The 24,876-nt window shown below is 33.0% G+C and overlaps 3 protein-coding genes and 1 non-coding gene across 6 annotated transcripts; 1 reads left to right on the forward strand and 3 right to left on the reverse strand.

Moving 5' to 3' along the window:
• Positions 1-361: 361 nt before the first annotated feature.
• On the reverse strand, positions 362-4,550 carry LOC133668012 (tetraspanin-19-like). Of its 2 annotated transcripts, none has more exons than XM_062087746.1 (6): positions 4,190-4,550; positions 2,885-2,984; positions 2,469-2,549; positions 2,240-2,344; positions 1,557-1,745; positions 362-693 (listed from the first exon to the last, which is right to left on the reverse strand). In XM_062087746.1, the coding sequence occupies exons 1-6, from the start codon at positions 4,360-4,362 to the stop codon at positions 682-684; spliced, it is 660 nt and encodes a 219-aa protein (XP_061943730.1). In that variant the 5' UTR covers positions 4,363-4,550; the 3' UTR covers positions 362-681. The 2 variants fall into 2 exon arrangements, with proteins under 2 accessions (XP_061943730.1, XP_061943731.1); XM_062087747.1 differs by lacking the exon at positions 4,190-4,550 and adding an exon at positions 3,405-4,157.
• Positions 4,551-4,637: 87 nt separating this feature from the next.
• On the forward strand, positions 4,638-4,710 carry TRNAV-UAC (transfer RNA valine (anticodon UAC)). Its single transcript has one exon. It is a non-coding gene; the product is annotated as a tRNA-Val (tRNA).
• Positions 4,711-5,973: 1,263 nt separating this feature from the next.
• On the reverse strand, positions 5,974-9,031 carry LOC133668056 (protein ACCELERATED CELL DEATH 6-like). The gene is made up of 5 exons (XM_062087799.1): positions 8,362-9,031; positions 7,699-8,252; positions 7,530-7,589; positions 7,214-7,291; positions 5,974-6,927 (listed from the first exon to the last, which is right to left on the reverse strand). Exons 1-5 carry the CDS (start codon positions 8,975-8,977, stop codon positions 6,202-6,204), a joined length of 2,034 nt encoding a protein of 677 aa, XP_061943783.1. The 5' UTR covers positions 8,978-9,031; the 3' UTR covers positions 5,974-6,201.
• Positions 9,032-21,386: 12,355 nt separating this feature from the next.
• LOC133668055 (protein ACCELERATED CELL DEATH 6-like) lies at positions 21,387-24,601 on the reverse strand. Of its 2 annotated transcripts, XM_062087798.1 has the most exons (6): positions 23,933-24,601; positions 23,771-23,842; positions 23,087-23,649; positions 22,793-22,867; positions 22,613-22,675; positions 21,387-22,288 (listed from the first exon to the last, which is right to left on the reverse strand). In XM_062087798.1, exons 1-6 carry the CDS (start codon positions 24,504-24,506, stop codon positions 21,578-21,580), a joined length of 2,058 nt encoding a protein of 685 aa, XP_061943782.1. In that variant the 5' UTR covers positions 24,507-24,601; the 3' UTR covers positions 21,387-21,577. The 2 variants fall into 2 exon arrangements, with proteins under 2 accessions (XP_061943782.1, XP_061943781.1); XM_062087797.1 differs by having other exon boundaries at positions 23,771-24,601.
• Between the last annotated feature and the right edge of the window lie 275 nt (positions 24,602-24,876).

The following is a 24,876-nucleotide window of genomic DNA, read 5'->3' on the forward strand; positions in this document are numbered from 1 at the left end:
ATATTTGAATTAGAATTCTAATTATTTTTATTTTTTAAAATTTTTTCTTAAGACTTATTTTAGAGAATTATTCAAGAATAAAACCCCAGATTAAGGTTTATGCTTGATCCATTCTTCCAAAATTTAATTTATATCCATTTGATTCCTATTATTTAAGTTCAGTTGCGTCAGCCAGAATTGATTAAATGATAAACTCACAGTTGTAGTGCTGCTACATCAGTTTCCAATTCTTTCAGGTACTCGGAAGTGTGTGACAGCACCAGCAAACATCATGCGCATACTCTTGATGGTGATGATGCAAAATGAGAATAAATATCATTGAAAATGAAGGCTGCTTGAAACCTACCGATGATGGAACCTCTAGATAGATATGTTATCACTATTGCTCATTACTGGGATAAACAACATACATGGAAGATCTGTACACCAGATTTTAATTAAACAACAAAGAATTCATCACTTGAAGGTGAAGATTTTTATTACATTATATGGTGTTAGTTACACAAGGTTGGGTACAAAAGTACACAAAATCCTGTATGTACTGACGGCACATCCACAGAGCCTTTTCCTTCTCGAAAGCTTCAGCACTTGTACAAGCTCTTGGACATCAGATGATATAAGCGGGTTGTGACATTGCACTTCCAATCTTCCAAATGCAAGTTCCCATCCTTGTGAAAGCTATCACCTGTTTGCCTGATTCAGGGTCCGAAAGAACACAAATCATATAAATAGATTCAGAGATGTTGCTGATGAAAACATCAAGCCACTCGTTTTTTGGATTTTTTTTCTTCTTCTCATATCATGTGTGTAAACATTAAGAACAGCAGAAGGAAAAGGAAAAATTGATTTGATTCCAAATGATGATTAGACTGATTAATGGCGAACCTTCAGGAATAAATTATCTTTTATTACAAGATAATTATGCAGCCACCATTTTGATCAAGAGCGGCTAGACCATGTATTATATTCAACTAACTAGTAATTATCAAATTGTAAGCAGAAGTTCAACAGTCAGGAATCCGGATATGATTTTGAGCAGAAAATTCAATATCTAGAAGTTGACCCAGAACAAGGGAAAACATGGAAATTGCTAGCTTAGATATATTTTGCACTAACATTTTTTATTATCTCGAATCAATTTTTGATCAAGCCCATCAACTGGATAGACAAAAAAAAAAGGAAGGTGAGCTGAAAAGGTCTAGTAGCAAATTTGAAGGAAACTTGATGGAGCAAATAAAGTTTCTAGAGCAGAGGTCAGCCAGAACGCATAAAAGGGTTTTATGTAACCAAAACCACCACTTGTATTACTAGTTACCAGTCAATAGAGTTATGGCAGGATAACTATGAGTGTATAGCCAATATAAGCTAATAACTAAACGAAGTTTGCTGAGATGATTTTCTCTTTTGCAATGCAGACCAACGACCATCCTAGTAAGAATAAGAGACGGACCAAGTTGGAGGGACAAAAGGTGTGCGGGTGGGGAGCATGGTGCATAATGGTGGTTGTGGATATGAGAAGTTCTTGATTGACAGTAACATGAATGCCAGAATAATACCTTCTCGTTAATCCTTATACTCCACGCATCATTTCTAGATCCAGTGACAGGGTTAACAACAACATAAGGAGGTGGGTGAACAACATCCCTCAGGAGTGGAACCCTATCTGAAGCATAATCATCATCACTGTCATAACATGGATGGGGCCCAACAGCTTTGAGTATCATTGCTACTAGAAAAGACAGTCCCTGCAAATTTGAAGGCACAGGTGATTCACAATTTCTAGTATGTGAATACTAGAAAATATTAATAAAGCAAGACTTGTAAAACCTAGAGTTAAATTATCATTTTTAATATAGGAATACAATATTGCTGCTTAAATTCAAGACTTGAGGCATGCAGGGAATAGCTTAAACAGAAAAGAGTGAGAGGTGAATCAAATAAAAACATAGCATGTGAATCAAGAGGATACACATCACAAAGGCAAGCCAAGGGATGCGGTCTTGGAACAGCTAACAGTGGTTTCGAACACGTATGCTAACATGAACTGATTGATGGTCTAGAATTAATTTATCATCAAGCTTACATGTTATGAAATTATTTGTCATGCTCAAATGTTTTCCGCATTTCACAAGCTTTGAATTATTCAAATAAGTTCATTATCACACCCCACTCCAATTCCCTTGTCAATGAGATGCACGGAAAAAGAGATAGAGGAAGAAGGAGACTGGGAGAGAGAGACCTGCACAGACACAATTGACAAGCCTATCCATTTGCAGAGTTCAAAGCTTGATCTGATGAAACCTTTGAACTGATCAAAACTCCCACTTGGGTCTTTTGGGAAGTCCTGGCGCCAAGTCGGGCAAAATAGAATGGTAACCATATAAATTCTCAGTAAGGACTTATGGCAACTTGTAACCACAAAACCATAAGGTGATAATCAAATTGAGTTTTTGGTCATAGTAGCATACCTCTTCCCAGTCACGGTTTAAAAATACATCAGCTGTAACTCCAGCCTCCAGCATGAGGAGTAAGAATACAAAAAACATATACTGAATCCTGTTAAGGTCAAAATTGGCCAAAAAGGTCATGCATTCTAAGAAACTAAAGCTCCATGAATGAACAAAGTTGTGCTTCTCAAGTAAACAACAATTTTGAAAACAGAATTTGATTGTACGAATTCAAAATCTTATTCACCATGATGAAATATGGGTATAACTAAACCACATGGGTAGTTCAACGAAATCAAACTGAAATTATGATGCTGATCAGATGCTAAAAGGTAATGTATGGGGCTATAAACCAATATTTATTAGAATAATTAAACAAAAAAACTAATAAAGCAGGAAATGCAGATACTTATTTAACTGCTTCGAGGAAAGGATACTAGATAAAGGCAGCAACCATTTGCAGTTTCAGCAGCAATATGACCTAAGCATGTGATCATGGACAAAGTCACACCTAGGCCAAGAAATGTGTAAATGAACCTGCATTTTATGAATACATTGCTTTAAAGATAATCAGGCAAGAAAGCAGCAAACAACCATACACTATTCATTTACTGACTATGAGTTAAATAAGCTCTAACCAGCCGCATAAAGACTATTACTTTAAAATCGAAAGTGAAAACAGCCCATGCCCCCTTATAGCTCTTGTTTCAACTAACATCACAAATCAATGATCAAACACCAACCAAAATCAATTATTTTATCTCCATTCAAAGAAACAGCTCCATTAATAACACAGTTTTGTCATTATTAATTCTCCCGCAATACAAACCAGAGTATGGTTTTAACTGTAGAATTACAAAATTTGTAACAACTCTATAGAAGCCATGAAAATAAAGCTCTTTGATTGTTAATAGCATTATGGGAAAGGTTAGGTAGTAAATCAAAAAATTGAATTACCAATTTGGCAATTGAGAAATAAAAACCTCCATTAAACTGAATAATTAATCAAAGAGACTCAAGTTTCATGCTATCACAAGCAAAATAGCATCACCAAAATCTTCCAAACTTCAATTTCCTATCCTTTTCATTGGTTGTCCAGAAACTTGATGAAAATGTTAAAAGCAAATAGAAAATGTACATGAATCACAAACCGAAAAGTTGTAAAGATATTTGGCCCACTTGAAAAGATCAGAAGCCCGCTCTATATTAGATAGAAGCAAACTTCCTTTTCAAATTTAATACACGTGCACTTCAAAAAATAGAGGCAAGCAAAGAAGATGCATATATTGACAGACTTCTGCCTCAATGATGTTCCACTCACAAGCAAAACCAATTAGGCCAATCACACCTCCCCCTCTTAAAAAGTAATGGCATTAAGAGAAAATCACAGCCAGGCTCCTCTCTTTTCAAACAATAGAAAATCAGTCCTCAACTTTCTAAAGCTCCTCTTTTTCCAGCTTTCCCTCCACCCAAGCATCATCCAATTAACAAATAAATCAACCAACTTAGCAACTAATCAAACATTCAAATGAGACTAAAACATAAAATACCAAACCCAAAGGAACATCAAACAAACCAATCCTAAAATTCAAATACTTTCCTCACCAACCAAACAAAACCCACATTCCACAACCAAAAGAAAGCATCTTTTTACAATTCTAACGCTGACCCATGAACCAAAAACACATAAAACAAAAAACCCACAAACCAAAATTTCACAAAAACAAGAAAGAAAAGCATACCATGGACTAAAGTCGTCGTCGTCATCATCAAAAAATGGAAAATCACCAATTTCTCTTTGCCACACTCTGATAAGCCAAACTGCATACAACATCATTGCTATGCCAACCATTCCTATCACACAATTCAATAACTTTAATATTGATTGTATGCAACTCCTCATGACACTGGCCATTTTTTCCCTTCTTTACTATTACTTCTTCAACCCAAACCAAATGGACTAATTTCACCAATTAAAAAAAAAAAAACCTCAGAAAGCCCAAGATTTTTAAGAATCTTAAGGGCTTAAATCACACAAAGAATCAAATGATTATTGTTCTCTTAGTCTTCAAGGTTTCACTTTCGATCTGTCACGGTTTTTTCCGTGTTTAAAGGGCATTTGTTGCTTGTTAGCTAAGACTTTCACAATATCGATATGATATGTTGTTGTTTGAGCATCAAGGACATGAAGTTGCTGTGGTGTAGTGGTTATCACGTTAGTCTTACACACTAAAGGTCCCCAGTTCGATCCTGGGCAGCAACACTAAACAATTAATTTTCTAGTCAATAATATGTTGCACTTTTTTATACATTATTTCTGTTGAATTCCTTGCTATTCCTTTTATCCTAATTGTTTTACAATTTCTACATTTTGCTGCTGCTGTAAAGGTAAAGCTTTGAAATATTTAGGTCAAAATAAAAGTTAAATAAGAAAGAAATGTGCTAGGAAAAAAAAAGTATAATTTAACTAGTTAAATTTTGATTTTTATAACAATTTAATTTTTGTTGTAGGATTCTTGATTCTCATTTTATTTCTTTTTTTATTATTATGTGTTATTTTATGTGATTATATATATTTTTTAGACTCGCAGCTATTTATATAATACAAAATTATATCTTTTAAAGCTTTCAATAAAAATCAAATATAATAAATATATGTCCAACATGATCGCTATACCTATTTTCTTAAAAAAAAAAAAAACCTAATAATACAGTTTCTCACGAAGCAAATATACATTTTCGTTGCTCTTAGAAATTGTTGCCTCCATTCACTTCAATAGGGATAACTACAAATCAGCCCCCCAACTATAACGGGTTTCACAAGTCAGTCCCCATCGTATTGAATTTTGCTATCAATGGCTCAATTATCAACCATATAACAATTTGGTCCCTCGGTTTGAATCTGTTAAAATCAAAGCATCTCCAACATGAGAGCCAAAGAAAAAGCTACAAGTAATAACCGGTAAAATAACTGGTCTCCAACGAAGGGATGCTAAAATGGTTTTTGTCAAAATAAAAAATCATTCCTTTAGTTTTTTTTTTTTTAGTATTTTTTTCTCTTTTCCTTTCAACCTAGAAACCATGATGAAGGAAAAAAAAAAAGAAAAAAAAAAGAAACCTTCTTTCTTTTTCTTTAGATTTTTTTCAGACAGTTCTTTCACTTTCTTCATCCTTTGCTAATGAGATATATAATGATTATACAACTCAATAATTAATTTAGTTTAGAAATGAGTTTTGCAATGAGTTGACCCATTCTGGGATAGAGGAGTAGCGAAACTCGGTTGCTCCATCAATGAATTGTTGTTATATATGAATTTATGTTGATATAGTTTTATATTTGGTTCATGTATAGAATGTGTTTTAGTTTTGGAGTTGAAACAAAAAATATTGATTTACAGTTTTGAAATAATTTATGGCAACTCCAAATTAAGGCAGAACAGGAAAGTGGACAGGCTAGTCGTCTTCTTTACGCAGAAGATTATATAACGATAAACTGATAAAGAACGCCAAGAACTCTGAGAAGCACTAGTAGGAAAGACAATTTTGAATCCAGTTCTCCGAGACAAACCCTTCTCTGGTATATTTAAAACCACTGGCATTAGTATAGTATTTCTTGGACAATCAACGAACTTGCTTTGAATAAAGGAAAGTAGTACAGACACATTCGATTCATTATTGCAACTGCAAATAGTCTTACTGATCCCAACAACTTTTAGAGGAGGAAAATCCCAGAAATCCTGACATCTATTGAAGATCAACCTGAATTGCTCTTGTTGCTTGTTCTCCCTCTCTTGAGCTCGGAGAGTTTATCAGGCAGCCACCTCCAACTGTAGAATAGAAAGAGAAACGAGAGGAAGTAGACATAATACGAGAGCATTCCTTCAAGAATTTGGTTGACAGATGGTGGAAGAATCCATTGAATATAAAGCAATGTTTGAGCAAGGAAAAACACAACCCCCACCACAATAATGATGATTGCTAACACTCCATAATCGGATCCACCTAATGCTATGCTCACAGCAAAAAAGAACGCCAAGCACATCATGTAAATAGCTCCACCAACCATTAAGGATGAAAACCAAACGACAAATGGTGCAAATTTGACATCATTCAAGTTCGTCCAAAGAAGGATTATAGCTGCCACCACAGAGGTATTCAAAGCCCACACATCAAGACATAAATAGCCATCCAGAAGGGATGAACCAGTAGGACTGTCGAAGGCAGTGTTGTTATGGAAGACAGTGCTAGTGATGTTAAAGTCATGATGATGTTCATTTGAGTTACTGATATTCTTTAGCTGTGGCAATTGTATAGCACCAGAAAAGGTTACACCAGCAACAAGCACTGCTACCACAAGAAGATTCTCTATGCTGCTCTTTGTTTCCTCTTTCCTTGGTGGCTTGCCTTGAGAACTACTGAAAGGCTGTTGTAGGGATTTTTTGGGGCGGGCGTGGAAGTGTAGGATCGATAATGTTGTCATCTGCATAGCAAGAGGAAAAAAACTTAATGGTTTTTTTTAGTTTTTCGCACTTCGAAGATTATCCAAAAGCATCTGGCCTTGAAATGCCTTTTTGGGGACGCAAGATAGCAAAATTCTGGAATGTTTTCAGAATTTTGAATACTATAGAATACAAGTTAAGCATGTAGCTCAGCACCACTTTTAAACCAAGACACGGCCATCTTTTTTCTTTCTTAAAGTCTTACCTCTTCCGGAAACCGAAAAGATCAAAACCCAAAAGTATAGGAAAGAAGAAAAGAAACAATACCGCTCCATAATAATCTAGCAGTTTGTAATCCTTTGAGGGTTTCTTTTTATCTTGCTTCTTTGGATCAACTGCTTTGTCCTGTCTCAGAAAATAGAAATAATGAAGAAATGCATAAATGATAATTGTTCAAATCACATGACATCATTATACTCAAAAACCTTAAACGGTTTGGTGTTCAATCTTGAATTTTTTTCGTCTCTTGATCTTGCTTGATTGTTTCCATTACTTGACAAAATATTCTTGTAATATCGAGTACATATCTTTACCCAAAATATTTAAAATGTAAGCGAAGAACATATCATTTGAACTCTTATACCTGGGTCCCGTCAGCAGGGGTGTTGTTCTTTGAATCAAACTGCTTTCGTTCCTCAGCAAGCTGGCAACAAAGAGTAATTAATTAGCACAGATACAAAAATATTAAACCAATTATTCTCCTAAAATATATACTTTTGTAGATCTTGCTAAATGATGATCAACTAGTGTACCATTTCATCTGTTTTTTCATATTGATTCACAGCTATTTTAGATTGTTCTTCAGCAATATCATACGGTGTCTTGTTTGCATTGTTGACAATTGAACGCTCAACGCGGTTGTCGCGCACTAGAGCAAATGCAGCATTGGATTGGCCTGACTGTGTTGCCAAATGCAAAGGTGTGTTTCCATCCTCATCAATGCCATTTAGCAGTGGTTCGATGAGCTTCTGATCCAGTTTGAGTATGTGCCTAACCACTTTGCCTTGTCCATTTTCAGCTGCTACATGGAGAATGTTCTGCCCCTTTGCATTGAGGAACTCTTTTGGATATGGGAAGACTTTCATAAATTCCTTTACTAGATCAACAGAATCATTTTTGCATGCAAGATGGATAGGATAGTTTCCTTCTTGGTCTCTTTCATTTGCTCCAGCAGGAAACTTCTGTAGTAGGAAGCGAGCTCCATCCAGATAACCCATGGATGATGCATAATGGAGGGAATTTCCCAACTCTTCGTCTTTGAAATGTAATAGCTCTGGTTTTGCCTTTCCAATTTTTTCCAATATATCTGAAAATCAAAAGAAATAGTTTCCAATGAACATAACGATGATATATTTGCAAGAATTGTTTTTTATGTAAATCATTTTCTAATGAGTATAGATACACATTGTGATCACCTTTGTTACGTTGCTCGATGGCTGCATGAACAGGGGACTTTCCTTTTTGAAGCGCGCCAGAGGAAGCTTCGATATTCAGGAGATCATCAAGAATCCCATTCTTATGGCCACTCTCAACAGCCAGGTACAATGGAGACTTTTGTGTATTGTTGTTGTAAAAGGCCGCTCCTGGATCTTTGCATACCAGCCACGCGACAGCTTCTTTATTACCCCTGATCACCGCATCATGCAAAGGAATGTTTCCTTTTCTATTTTCCAACCTCACCAAGCTGGGATTCGATCCGACCAGAGTTTTAATTGTATTACTAAGCCTTCCTTCCCTGGCAGCAACATGAAGGATTGTGTCCTCCTGGTCGTTTCGACTGGTGATTAGCGAAGGAAACTCTTCTGCCAGATAAGCTGCAATTTTATCACTTCCATAGCTCACGGCTACATGAAGTAGTGAATTCCCAGAGGGAGTCACTAGCTTATCTGGCGAATGTTTCTGAACACAGCTCTTAAAGGTCACAATGTTGTCCTCCTTCACATATTCATACAAGAAACGATCCATCAATACATTTTGATCATCATTTCTTGTGGTCAAATTTTCTTGTATGTTTATTTCTACGGGATACATTGCAAAAGAAAAAGAAATAGTGCTTGTACTTGAATGGATTTCTATTTGAATAGACTGGGAAGCATTTCAGTAGAATATATAGTGATGTGAGGTTACTTTGATTTCACTTGCATGGATATACTTTGAGCACTCAAAGACTCCACCCATTTGTTCTGCATGGAACATAGCAACAGAGAAAGCAAATGGCCATGGTTAGAGAGCAGCATCTAGGACAAGAACAGGAAAAGGGAAGAATCTCCCGTAACAGGAAAAAGCCTAGACGATTGTGCTTATTCTTAACTTGTGTGTATATATATATATATATATATATATATATATATGTTTAAGTATTTTAGAAGAATAAGCTACAAAGCTATTTAAATAATTACTAAATTGATCTAACTAACTAAAACCAAATTAAATTAAAACTCTAAGATCTAACTAGGAAAAGAATTAAGAAATAATTATGAAAATAAAGAATCAATTTTAGCTTGATTCAAAGGTTAAATTAAAAATTATATTTGTTTTATTAAAAAAATCACTTTATGTGTTCGTACTTTTTCTTAAAATTAGACTTGTTGATACATATCTAGCGTTATATACACCATGTGATTGGCCGAATTATATAAAATTCAAATAACATGATGCACAATGGCTGTGAAAGAAATATACAATCTAAAATTTTAAACTATTCCATGAAGTTCAAGATAGTTTTAAAATAGAGGTAAAATACATTAACACTTGGATTTTTATAAATAAAAATTGATGTTACAGATTTTTCCTTTCAGATCCAAAACTTTATGTATATTTTAATTTTTTTAAAAGAGTGTTTGTTTTTGCAATGGCACCTTATTTTTGAAAAAAAATAATTTTTTTATTTCAAAATAATTTTTTGATGTTTTAATATTTGAATTATTTTAATATAAAAAAATTTTAAAAATATTATTTTGATATATTTTCAAATAAAGAATATTTTAAAAAGAAACCATAACCATAATCTCAAGCACCACCTTAATGTTAAAGGGAAATGTTATAGGGATTTTGAGAGCAAAATTGAGTTTTATAATATTTTTATAAATATATAATGGATATGGATGTTTTTCTAATTTTAAAAATTAAATTTAACTATTCATATATTAGTTTTAATGATTCACATAGTTTTACAATATCAAAGGATGATATATATATATATATATATATATATATATATATATATATATATATATTGTGGTTTGAAAGTTACATGAACCAAATATGGTGAAATCCTGATTTAATATTTTAAATAGATTAAGAAAAGAGCTTATATTTAAATGAGAGTTTTTTTTAATTATATATACCGCATGATTATATAAAATAGATGGAGTCTTGACTTGTAAAATTGTAAATGTTAATTGAATATATAAAATTAATGCATGTTTTGGGTGCACACAGCTTGAATTGCACAAGTTTGGAACTTTATTCTTTTCCTATCTTACCTCTTGATTCTCTCAATTTTATTCTTCTCCTTCTTTCTTTTCACTTTACTTTGATCTTATTTTAGTATTGATTGACCCACTCAAACTAGTTTAATGACTAGATGGCACGCAAGTGCACTCTGACGGGTTTTTGGAGCAAATATGATTGATAGTGTTAAAATTATGAAAGCTTGTAGTATTGCTTATAGCAATTCATAATGTTTTTAAAATACTATCTTATTTTAGTATTGCTTGTAGCAATCCACAATGTTTTTTTTAAAAAAAAACTAGAAAGCTAAATTCTCAACCAGCTCAATATTAAAAAAAAAATCAACAAAGATAATTTTGAAAAAAATACAAAGAAAAATCACAAAAAAATAAGAACAAAGAAAAAAAATAAAAGAAAAAAATAAATCATCTAGGAAAACATTGTAGCAATATACAGTGTTTTATGAGGAAAGCTATAGTTGTAATTCTAAATCAACTTAATATTAACAAAATAAAATTGACAAAGATAATTATGAAAAAAACAAAAAAAAAAAAAATCATGTGAGGAAACACTGTAGCAATCCAAAGTGTTTTAAAGAAAAAAAACTACAGAGCTAAATTTTCAACCAGCTCAATATAAAAAAAAATCAACAAAGAAAATTTTAAAAAAAATCATTAAAAAAAATCATATACGGAAACACTGTAGCAATCCATAGTGTTTTAAAGAAAAAAACTACAAAGCTAAATTCTCAACCAATTTAATATTAAAAAAATAAAATCGATAAAGATAATTAAAAAAAATCATTAAAAAAATAAAAAAAATAATTAAAAAATAAAAAAACACTGTAACAATCCACAGTGTTTTAAAGAAAAAAAACTACAAAGCTAAATTCTCAACCAGCTCAATATTAAAAAAAAATCAACAAAAATAATTTTGGAAAAAATCATAAAAATAATCAAAACAAAAAAAATAAAAAAAAATAAACCTTGTAGGGAAACACTGTAGCAATTCACAATGTTTTGTGAGGAAAGTTATAATTGTAATTCTCAACCATTTTAATATTAAAAAAATAAAATCGACAAAGATAATTTTGAAAAAAAAATCATAACAAAAAAAATCATGTGAGGAAACATTGTAGCAATCCATAGTGTTTTATTTTTTAAAATATAAAGTTAAATTCTCAACCAACTGAATATTAAAAAAATAAAATTGACAAAAATAATATTAGAAAAAAATTATAAAAAACAAAACAAATTATAAAAAAAATAAAAATAATCATGTAGGGAAACACTGTAGGAATCCACAATGTTTTGTAAGAAAAATTACAGTTGTAATTCTCAACTACTTCAATATCAAAAAAATAAAATTAACAAAGATAATTTTAGAAAAAATCATTAAAAAAATTATAAGGGGAAACACTATAACAATTCACAGTGTTTTAAAGAAAAAAAAAACTAAAAAATTAAATTTTCAACCAGCTCAATATTAAAAAAATAAAATCGATAAAGATAATTTTAAAAAAATCATTAAAAATACAAAAAAATACAAAAAAATATATAAGAAAGTATTATAACAATCCATAATGGTTTATAAAAAATAATTATAGTGCTTTCCCATATATTTTAAAGTTTTGTTAATATTTCTTATCATAAAATAAATAAATAAATATTTTCAAGTTCATTAACGAAAACCCTTTTGTTCTGAAATCCAATGACCTAGTACCCTTCTACCTTTTTCTTAATTGAATGCTATGTTCTGATTTTCCCGAGAATCCTATACTAATACACAAACATTTGATTTCGTCCATCTCAATCTTAGCATCAATCTACTCACACGATTATGGCCATTTATTGTTTATGCTTTTGATTTTCCACCTATTCTTTCGATTAAGAAAATAGAAAACATAAAACAGTTTCATTAATAAAAGGGTTAGTCCAAATGAATTGCTCTTATACATCACTAAAATATTATCATAATTAGGATTAATAGTGATAGGTAATAACAATCAAGTCCAGAATATAATCAAGTTAATGATTACTACAATAGCTATTAACAAAACCTAATTAGACTTGAGAAATTATTGTAGCTCCAAATTTGCATTATTCACTCAAATAACGTTACGATGAACAAACTTTGCATTGGCTTAAAAGGATTTTAAAGTCTTTCACATTATTATTTGTCAATTCTATATTGACGAGAGACAAACAAATATTTTTTTTTATGTTGAATGCATAGTAATACGATTATAAAATCCTTACAAGCAAAAAATTTAAACCCAGTGTCAAAAGATAGTTTTGTATTTTTACAATAATTTTTTTTATTACAATTTAAGCTGACAGACAATTTGATATTTGACCGCATATAATCAATAATAAACAATTAAAATGTATAGTAAACAATAAAAATACCCTTAAAATACAAAAAAAATAAGCCTAAGGTCAAATGGTGTTTTTGGTTCTCATAATGGGTTTTTTTTTTGTATTTAAAAAGTCATCTTAGGGTCATTTTTGTATTTAGCTAAATTTAAGAGAGAAAAAAAAGATGTGCGCATGTGGCACACCCAAGTTCTATAACAAAAATGATTGATAATGCAACACCCTTCTTAGATCAACTTCTCTAGCAATATATGTGTCTCACTAGCATTTTCAATCACTTGATATGCTGAGGATGGTCTATTAACAATGTAGTAGGTACCATTATCTTTTACAAACTCAACTTGTTTATTGGTCACAAGCTTCTAGATTTAATACTTGAAATTCTTGCAATTTTTTATTGAATGGCCGAGGATCCGATTATGATATTCACACTTTTTTGGATTGTACCATTTAGGAAATGGTGATTTTATAGGATCTAATGGAGTTAGGGTAATATATTCGATATTGAAGAGACACTGATAAATATCTTTGAGTTGTAAAGGTATATCAATCTTGACAATGAAGTTTTAGCAAAATCCCATAAAATTTTTATGGTGATCCCAACAACTTTTAAAGGAGGAAAATCCCATAAATCCTGACATCTCTTGAAGATCAACCTGAATTATTAACCTAATAGGGGATAAATGTTGAACTTTAAAGACATCAAAAGTATTTAGATGGCTAATAAGATGGTGTCTATAAGCATTTTCATTTATCTTCTACAACACCTCACACCTCAATGAGTAAGCATTACCTATACTAAATTACTAACCTCAAACATCAGTCTCTTACAATGAGTATCAACCAGGGTTTTATACTAGACATTTCTGTTAGTGATTGTCTTTTTGACTTGGTCATGAAAACTATGTAAGTAATCTGCCATACCATTATCTTTGGACACTTAATTATTCAACATGAGGGACATGTATTAACTCCAACACTCTAGAAGTGTTTTGTCTATAGATGATCTCAAATGGACTCACTTGGAAAGTCCAATTTCAAGATCTATTATACGTAAAATCTATTTGCAAAAAAGTCAAATCCCACTATTTTGGCTTATCTCCATCTAAACTTCGCAGTAAGTTACCAAGGCTTTGGTTAAACACCTTTGTCTGCCTATATGCCTAGGGATAATATGCTTTATCAAAGTTTAGTTGAGTTCCTATCTTACTTCATAAAATTTTTCAAAGTTACTTATAAACTTCACATCTCTATATGAAGTGATAAACTTAGAAATGTCATGTAAACGAATCACCTCATTAAAGTAAAGGTAGGCTTTTCATGTTGTATTCATAGTCTGTCAACAGGCTACAAAATAACCATTTTTAAGAACTTATCCACATCAATAAAAATAAAATCCATGGCTCATTAGGTACGAGGTAAACCTAACATAAAATATATACTGACATCCAACCATAGAGCAACAAGAACCAAGTAATGAAGTAGAGAGTCCAACATTTGTTAAGGCTCTCTTAAACCTTTGAGAAACAACACATCTTGTTATAAAATTAGATATATGGCCAAACAACCTAGGCCAATAATAATTTACAAACATCAGGATCAATGTCTTATCCTGCTCAAAGTGTCCCTCAATGCAATTCACAAATGATATGTTCCTGTAAGGAGCAATCTAGGATACAAAGCTGCAAATCATGAAATAGATAACCATTCATAAGTATACAGTTATATCGCTTACCTTCATCCGTCAACTCAACATAAATATGTCTAAATGATGAATTACATGAATACAACTCCTTGAAAGCATCAAACCTTGTCACTTAGGTACACATACTGAGGACATTAACCACTTTGTTTAAGTTGCTCGAGTGGTACCTTAGCAAAAGGTGAACTCTTATAAAAATGACACCCATTTTGCAAGGTGAACTCTTATATGTTTTAAGAGCTCCATGATATGTAATTAGGATAAACTCCTTTTTCACTAGGTAATGCTGCCAATACTTAAGACTTTAAATAATAGTATAAAACTCTAGATCATACATTGAGTAGTTTCTCTGAGCTATATAACTTCTTATTGAATTGGTTGCTTATCTTGGCTAAGAACTCCCTCAATGCCCAACCCAGATGCATTAAGTTTATCTTAAAATCTAAAAGTGCCAAAATAGAAGCTTCAGTCATTCTCTACTTCATTAACTGAAAGCTGGATTTGGCTTCATTTATCCACTTAAAGGTACCCTTTTAGACACTCCATAATATGTACAATAATAGAATTGAAGTTTCAGATGAACCTCCCATAAAAAGATATATATCTATAAAAGCTCTAAACATCATGAATATTCATTGGAGTCGGCCACTCCATAATTGTAGAAATCTTAGATGGATAATCCTAAATCCTTTTAACAAACATAATAAAGCCTAAAAAAGTAGCAGTACTAATGAAGAACATATATTTTTTTTATTCACATATAGTTGTTTATTCTTTAAAGTGTCAAAACAACATGTAGATGCTCTAAATAAGACTCCAGATTAGGGCTATAAACCACAATGAATCTGCCTATGAATGACCTCAATACCTGATACATGAATATCATGAAATGAAGGTATTGGATAGAATAAATGGCATAGCCATCCATTTGTATAACCTTTGTTGTGTTTTAAATTTTTTCTTCCACTCATCTCCAAGTTTGATTCTTATAGGTAACCACTTTTGAAACCAATTTTCAAAAATAACTTAGGACTTGACAACTTATCTAACATGTTATCTAGTTATGGTATTGAAAATCTTTATTTTACTATGATCTGGTTAGTAGCTCAATTATCCATACACAAACGTTATAAATCATAGTTTTTTAAGGCTAGGAGAGCTGAGATTGTACATAGACTCATACTTTTCTGAATGTAACCCTTATTTAACAACTCCACATCCTGCCTCTAAAGCTTTTTGACTTTCTTGAGACTAAGTCTATAAGCTAATATGTTGAAAGACTAGAACCTAGAATCAAGTCAATCTAGTGTCGGATATCTAAGGCAATGCATGTGGTAACTTATTTGGCGTCAAATCTGTGTTAAAGACAACATATTTTTCATGTTTTTAGTTCTCGTCCCCACCTTCTCCTCCATAGGTGCCAACATTATACGTTTCCCCTTAATGTTTAAGGTGTACATATTTTTTCTACTATCATGCATCATGTTGCACCTTGGTAGACATTGCAGGCGGGGGGGCTAAAATGTATATCGTGAAAAATTAGAAGTTGTCACCTAGTAATTAGAAAAAACTAGAGATCCTAAAGATATGTATTAGTTCTAAAGATTCATATAAGGAGTTAGTTATGCTTAAGGGAAGGTGATGTCATCTTACAACACTTTTTCTTGTGAAAGATTATCATTACTATGTGTTTTAAATTTTTTTATTTTATGATTATTTTTGTGAAAAATATAACATTGATTTTCAGACATGTCAGAAAATGATATCAGTTTCTAAAAATAAAAGACCCGTCAAAGATGTTGATGTTAAGTTTTAAAAAGCAATTGTCATCAAAATTACTAAAAGTTGGTATAAGCTATATTTAATTTTAAAATCTAAACATCGATCCCTTTAAACGAGACATGTCAAAAATGACACTTATTCCTAAAAAAAAGAGTTTTTGTTGAAGTTGTTATAAATGAGCGTTGAACTCATATAGATGATGCGAGTTGAGTTTTTGATCTAACTATTACCTCAATGGGCTTTAATAGAATTGGACTTTGGCCCAATTATTTTTGTTAGTTTTATATTATTATTATTATTATTATTATTATTATTATTATTATTATTATTATTATTACAATGATTATTTTTATGTGTTTTATTTATTTATTCATTATATGAGAATATAACTACAAAAAATATTCAGATTTTTACAATTTAAAAAACTAAAAGAATCAATATACATGAGATTTAAATACACAAATAACAAAAATATTTATTGGAGATTTGAAATTGACTTTTTTGGGATGGAAAAACACCAAGAATTGCAGGAAAATCAGTCTGGGACCCGTGGAGCGAGTGTGATACACGCGTGACTTATCTGTACAAATTAGCTTGAAGAAGTGTGTTGTTCACGCGCTGTATATAAAGCCCAAACCTCATTTCTTAACGCCAATGGCCATTTATTTCTTCTCTCCCTCTGTTCTTGGTTTTTCCTCCTCCTGTAAAACAAAAGAAAAAAATTACATTGATTTTTCTGGGGTTTTCAGTGGGTAATGGGAGAAAGATTAAGGATCTGTTGGTGGCTTGCAAAGAGGAGAAGGGATATGGGTCTGACTTGGGTGTAAGGAGATGGTGGTTTCACGTGATGGCTGGTTCAGCTATGTTGTGTAGCTGCTGGGTTGGTTCGGGTGGAAGAACGGAAGGGAAATTGGGTTGTTTTTCATCAGCTGAAAGGGGTGGTAGATGTGGAAGTCTTGGTGGTTGAGGGTTAAAGTGTTAGTGTAGTTCAAGATGGAGGTACTGCGTTTTGGCCTTGGTGGTGTGGGTGGTTTGTCTAGGAAGTGAAAGAGATTTTCAGCTTCTCATGGCGCTACTGGAGAAGGTGTGGCGAGGGAGAGGTGAATGGTGGCTTATTTAAGCAATGTTTTGGTGGCTAGGATTTTGTATGGGGTTTGAGACTAGTGGTTTTTGGGCAGAGACGAGTTTGGTCTGTGATGGTGAAGATAGGTCGTGGTTCAATGGTTACAGTGGAGGAGAAACAGTTGATTTGGATGGATGCCTCTTCTTTTGGTTAACGGAGGGTGAAAGAATGGGCTTATGGCTCTTAGCTTTAATCTATTGGGTTTTTATCGAGAGGGAAGTCAGTGAAGGTTTTTATTGGAGAGTCTAAGGTTGATTATGGTTTTGGCCATGGCTACTGGTTTTCTTGGTTGTTGTGTGTTGGTCGTGGGGGTTGTTTCGGGTGAATGGGCGAGAGGTTATGTGGAGGATCAGGTGGTTGTTGGCTGGTTCAAAGATGGAGGTTGTGAGGAAGAAGGCAGGGGCCGTTGGTGGAGGTGATAGTGATGGAGAGTTTGTGTTGGTTCCAGTGCTCTGTGGAAGAAGGATAGGCTGCGGGTGTTGGGTCTTCCAGTATTGGAGTTGATGAATGGACAACGGTTTTTGTTGTGGAAATTGGTTTAGTTCTCTGGAATCAGAGGATGGGTTGGATGTTTTGGCGGCGGAGAGGGAGGTTATGGTGAGTGGTGTTGGTTTGGCAATGGAGAGACAGTGGAGGCTATGATGATCATGAGCCCTGCCGTGGGGGACTGGTGGTGAGGAGGATGGGTTTGATTTTCTGGGTTCTTTGGTTTGAATCCGAGAGCCCCCCTTTTAGTCCGTGTAGCTGTGTATTTGTTCCTTTATGGAGAGAAAATGTTGGATTGGTGAGAATGATTTCAGGACTTAATCCAAGGGATTGAAGATTTGGATATGGGCAGGTATTTGGGTTCGACGAGCTAGGATTATGGGATTTTAATTGCTGGAATCCTCAATTTAATTGCTGAAGAATTTGGTTTGGGAGATTGCAATCTCTGGTTTAATTGCTTGGAATTCCAATAAAGAATCTAAAATTAATTGTTGGATTTTGGGGTTTAATTGGCCTAAATTAATCAATTAAAAACAATTGGACTGAATTGAATTAAGTCAGTTTAATTTAAGGGGACCCAATCGGAATAAATTGGACTGAATTGACTTGATTAAAACAAATAGGACTGAAATGAAGTTATGTAAATAGATTTAATTGGTCCTCGAAATATTTATCCCTTCTCATTACAGTCCTTGGCTTTCATATTTTTTTTTTAATTCCATTCAATTAAGATATTTAATTTTCAAATGTCTTTCAATTTAAATTGTAAATTGAATTAATTAATCTTTCCAGTTTTAATTTAGTCATTAGTTTTTCAAAATCCCTTATTTTTTTTTAAATTACATCTCTAATTGAAACAATTAAATCTCAGATTTAACAACATGTTGCAAATTCATTCTTAATTCCAAAATTATGCATTTTTTATTAACCTAACTCCCAATTCTGATTTTCTTCTTTAATTAAGTCTTTCAATGATTTCTAATTTGATTATTTATTTCTAAATCATTCTTAAATTTTAAATTTCTTTTAACTTTAGCCAAATTAAATCAAATAAATTATTTCCTTCAATTTCCTCTTCAATTCAAATCTTAAGTATAGTCCAAAATTATTGAACCTTATTTTTGCCTATTATCGATTCAATTTCAAACCTAGATATATTTTTTATTTTTGTATTTTTAATTTGTTTTATATATTTATGATTTTCAAGATTTTTTTAAAAATAAAAAATTAAATAAAAATGAAGAAAATAATGAAATGATTAAATTTAACTAAAATTACTAAAAAGATATATTTTTGGATTTTTTTCTAATTTTTCAAAATATATACAAGAGTAGGGGGTTAAAATTTGGATTATAACACATCATACTCCTATCAAACTACCTTAGCCTTCCTAATAGAAAATGTCACATATCCATAGACACAACATCACACTAAGTACTATCAAAATATTTTTGTCTAATGAAAAATAAAACAAGGCAGTGTTTGTCAATAATTACCTCAAAGTCTTTATTTAGCCATTCCAGTTTTATACAGCTTAAAATGATTTTCAGTTATCATTTTAAGTTTTTTCATTGCCTATGCAAACAGTATATTCTTGCAACTAATATTGTCTATAATTAAGCCGCAAACCTTTTCTTTAACAATGCTTATAGAATGAAAGATACTATGACACCACCAATTCTTTTCTAAATCATCATTGAGCGTTAAAAAACTCTTTCTAATAACAAGGGTTATATCACAATCTCTATGTAAAATCTCACATTTATTACCCAAGTCATTATCATACTTATGATCACTCACATTTAGAGGCTCATTTATTAGCAAATTCCTACTCAGAAATTTTTCCTAACAGTCATAAGCCCATAACAGTGTATTGCTTCTCTATTATTAAGACCCTCTAATAGACCTCAAAAACTATCCATAGAGACTAGATACATAATACATCCTATATAGACTGTCGTAGACCACTCAGACACCTTAACACTAATTGTTCTTTAGTTTTTGCCAAATCATTTAAAGCTACTAACTAGTAGAAATCATCAATACAATCAATGATAGACTTACCTCCTTGGTTAAGCATGTAAAACCTCTAGTAGAATGTTTAGAAATATCTAAAAAGAGAAAATGCTCCTTCATCTTTTTCTTCATCTTGTCTCAATCATTGATTTTTGACTTTTCTTGTTTTTTTCACATCTTTTTCACCTGTTCTCACTAGGCAGATATCAAACCTTTTAGTTTGATTGTGATTAACTTAATTTGTGTTTACTCTAAAACCTTTTTACACTAAAAAACTCTCTTAACTTCATTTAACCAGTCTACGAACTCCTCTGCATGTAAAGTTCCAGAAAACTTAGGGATTTTGATACGAAAACTTGAAATCCCCCTTATATTTGACCTCTTTCATTTCACGAGGTTGTCTCATCTGATCATGCCTTTGGTTTTTAATACTAGCCAAAGGCCCATAGTCACTTTCTTATATCTATTCTTATTGCTCATTCTCTTATAACCTATGAGTCAAATCTTATGATTTGTCTTTACATGTCCTTCATAAAAAGCTCCTGGACATTTCTCTTCTGAATAGAAGCCTCCTCATACTCTTGGCCATGCCCTGCTCTGAAACCTCTTTCTACCATGGTTGTTGGCAGCACATAGCAAACTAATAATTATCCATGAAATTGAAACATACAACAAGCACTATAAAACTTAGGATTGTTGAGCTCTGATACCAACTAGCATAAGATAAAGCTAATAGGATATTAATAACACATAAAACAAAAGAATTTTAATGAGCAAAAATCACCCCAAATTCACAATTTTATTATTTGAAATTTAAGTATATGGTGACTACCTCTTCAAGGGGTTTATAAGACCTTTAAATAAGCCAAGAAAATCTACCTCTATTAGGAAACAACCTAAATTCTAAAAACATTAAGGAAATTAAAATATAATTCAAAATAAAAATAATAAATCCAAAAAATCCTAGAAAAATAACAAAATTGGACCAAACAACAACTTCTAGATCTAATTCTAGGAGATCCAACATTTTGATAAACGACAAAGTGGCTTCTTATTGGAAAATTACTTATGGAATCACTTGGAAAAATTTGAGTTTAATCCGATGATCGAATCTCCTTTTATCTCAGGTTTAATGTGCTAATTTAGTATGATGCGATTAGACCTTCTTTTAAATCTAGATGTATTCTTACTTATTAGTGTTAGATTTACACTTGAATGCTCAAAACCATCAATCTCTGCAAGCCCAACCAATTAGAACTTAGCAAATTGAATATCTAGGTGTAGGCTAAAAATTTATTCAGCAATGGTGGAAGTTTCCGACCCTTCCTTGTTTATGAAGTATTTGTTTATTGTTTAGTTTTTATCTTTTATTACAAAGAAAACATTTTTTTTTGTTTTTTAAACTTAAAATCTAGGAAGTGCATCTCATGGACAGTAATTGTCTGTTAAATTTTGCATGGAATGCTAACATAGTATCACAATAATTTGGATTAAAAAAAATACTTATATTAGGAGAAAACATTTCTTTTATTTTATTCATCAAAGAAAAAGCTCACCAAGAGCCGTACATTTCCATAGAATTTAATACACTCAAATTATTACAAATATAAAATTATTTAATAATTGTTACAATCAACAAAATGAAATTATTACGATGATTAAACACAAAATCCATTGATCCGAAGAGCATCATATCAACAAGACTTTGTTTGTTGTAGCTCCTCTTTGTTCTTACTGCGATTGCTAAATTTAAAAAGCAGCCACTCAAAAGCACAATAACAGATGAAGAACACGAAATAGAGGTATGGTGAAGCAATTCTTTCAATGATTTGGTTGGCATTCGGCGGAATAATCAATGGAGCAGAAAGCACGGTTTGGACAAGAAAAAGCGCTCCTCCGACGACAAGGGTGACAACGAAGAAGGCAAAACTGTTGCCTACATCAATAGCAACGGCAAAGACGAATGCCAAACACATCAAGTAGATAGCACCACCTGTTAATATTGATGCCAACCAAACTGCATGTGCTGCTACTTTGACATCATATAGTTGAGCCCAACAAAGGATTATCGATGCCATGACCGCGGCATTCAAGGCTACCATGTCAAAATAAATATAAACATTCCTTAGAATGCCTTCATTTTGTGCTGATATGCCCTGGTTTTGGGTACTATTGGTGGTGGTGGTGGTGATGTTAGAAGGTCCACTTCCAGGCAGGTCTGCACTTCGAGGAAGTTGGAGTACACCAGAAAATGTTACACCAGCGATAAGCACGGCTACAACAAGAAGAGAATCAATCCTGCCCTTGATTTCCTCTTTTGGTAGAGGCCTGCTCTTAATACGGAAATATTCTATTTTGGATTTCTTAGGGCTAGCAAAGAAATGTAAGATCGAGAATGTCATCATCTGGACAACAACAGACAAAAGAGATGAGCCAACTATATATAAATTACTTGACAAAGAATATATGTATTCAGAATTTTCCTTTTTAGTTAGCTAAGAAGTGTCCACGTTAGTTGAAATTCGAAATATTAAATTATCATATGTACCTTCGGTAATTTATCTCAAATGTCATACCTAAGCTCATTTGTTTCATATATAGTGGAATCTTTAAAATCAAATATGCTACTAGTTTTCTGATAAAAAGAAAATGAAAAAAGGATGATGATATTGATGAAGAACAAGAAGAAGAAGAAGAAGCAGAAGCAGAAGGAGAAGGAGAAGACATACAACTCCATAATAATCTAGTTTTCCCTTCCCTCCACTTTTGTCATCTTGATCAACTTGGTTTCCCTACATTGAAAAACCAAAAGATGTTTTATAGGCATGATTTTAGGAAAAAGAACCTGAAAAATAGAATATGGAACTAGTTATGTCATAAAAGATCGAATGAAAGAAAAAGGCACATACCACTCCATGATCTGATTTGTCCTTTGTTAGTGGCTTCTCTCCATTGTTTTCACTCTTATGATCAACTTGGTCGTCCTACAGCAAAAAAACCCACCAAGAATATTTGGAGAAATTAAGATGTTTATGTATATGATTTAAGGGAAACGAAAAAAGAAAAAGAAACTTTGAAATTTTATTTTGAAGAAGTACTGTTAAGCTAAAAGCCTACTGATTTGATGAGTATAGCATTCGAATAGTCGCTGCTTTTTCATCTAAGCCAAAGTAGTTTAGTTTTGCAATTATTACTTAACATACCTTCCCGTTCGGAATTGGTTCACCTGAGTATTCTGCTCCCACTATTTTAGATTGCTTCTCTGCAACATCATATGGTGTCAAGTTTTCGCCATTGGCTATGCCTCTGCGTTTCTTAACAATAGGGTTTCGCACAAGAGTAAATGTTGCAATGGATCGGCCATTCTTTGATGCTAAATGCAAAGGTGTATTTCCATCTAGATCCTGCTCATTTATAAGTGGTTCCAGATTCTGATTTCGTAGGATATACTTCACCACTCGATGCCTTCCACTCTCTGCGGCGACATGTAGAATGTTCTGCCTTTTGCTGTTGAGAAATTCTGTTGCATCAGTCCAATTGGAAATGTATGCATCAACTACGTCAACATAGCCTTTTTTGCATGCAACATGGATAGGCATGTTGCCTTCATTGTTTTGCTGGATTGCACCATCACGAAATTTTTCGAACAGGAATTGAGTTTCCCGAACATAACCCATGGATGCTGCACAGTGAAGTGGATTGCCCCCCTTCTCATCTTTCCAGCGCAAAAGGTCTGGCTTTTCTTTCGCTATTTGTTCCAATATTGCTGAAATTAATTTAAAACAAATGAATAATCGATCAAATAATGAAAGAAACACTGGCATGTTACAACGGAAAATATATGATGGAGAAACGGGGGGGGAGGGGGGGGGGGGGAATCATTTTACTTCTCTTTCCTCCTTGGACAGCGGCGTGCACAGGAGACTTTCCTTCTAGCTTGTCAAGTAAATCAACATCATCTGGTATAGCATCCATAAGAATAGTGAGCATCTTCTCATCACACCTCTTGTCAATGCTATTCTCGACTGCAAGATACAAGGGAGACTTACGTTCATTGTTTTCAGTATATAAAAGCTTCGAGCTTTCCGAAACCAGAAAACGGGCAACTTCGTGGTGACCATTAATGACTGCATCATGTAAAGCAGTGTTTCCTCTATCATTCTTCATCTCCAAAAAACTAGAAAAGTCGCTGGCTTCTCCATGGCCTTTTGCCTTGTTGATAAGAACTGTAATAGTTCTCAGCTGTCCAGCTCCGGCTGCTAAATGAAGTGCAGTATCTTTGTGGAAGTTTTTCCTTGTCATTAGAAGCGGAAAGTGCTGAAGAAGGAGCTCTGTCACATCTTTACTTCCATGTCTTGCTGAAACATGAAGCAATGAATTTCCAGAGGGGCTAACTTGTGTGTAAATGATGGATGATAGTTCCGCTGATGAAACACGCCGCCGTTCACCAAATAATTCATCAAATTTGTCTTCTGCTGCGTACTTGTATAACTCCTTATCCATCAACTTCTTTGGGTCATCATCACGTGGTATTTGTGATGGGAAACTCTCTGACTTCCACTTTCGGAAGTTCTCATCTCTCTGATTCGAGGCTTGTCCGCATATGTTTATCGATAATTCCATAACACTGATTATGAAATGGTTCTTGGATGTAGCTCTATTGTTGCAATAGTGGAAATGAGAGGCTTCTAGAAGGTATTTAGTGCAACGATGACAGTTTATTTCTTGAATTAGCTTTGTTGTTGCCACCAAGCTGGTCATCTACTTATAGAAGGAGACCCGTAGGCTATAGATGAATAGAATCCGAAGTGAAGTGAGGTTCACTCTGATTCACCTGCATCAATACCTTGTCTCAACTCGAGAGGAACCAGCTGATAGAAAATGCCAGGACAAACTTCACCATGGCTAAAGGAGCTGTTATTAGCATACAAGAGAATAGAAAAATGGAGGGAAATTTCCAGAACTCAAAAAGAGCAATGGTGCTCTTACTTAG

The sequence above is a fragment of the Populus nigra genome, chromosome 11, assembly GCF_951802175.1.
Source record: "Populus nigra chromosome 11, ddPopNigr1.1, whole genome shotgun sequence".
Taxonomy (NCBI): domain Eukaryota; kingdom Viridiplantae; phylum Streptophyta; class Magnoliopsida; order Malpighiales; family Salicaceae; genus Populus; species Populus nigra.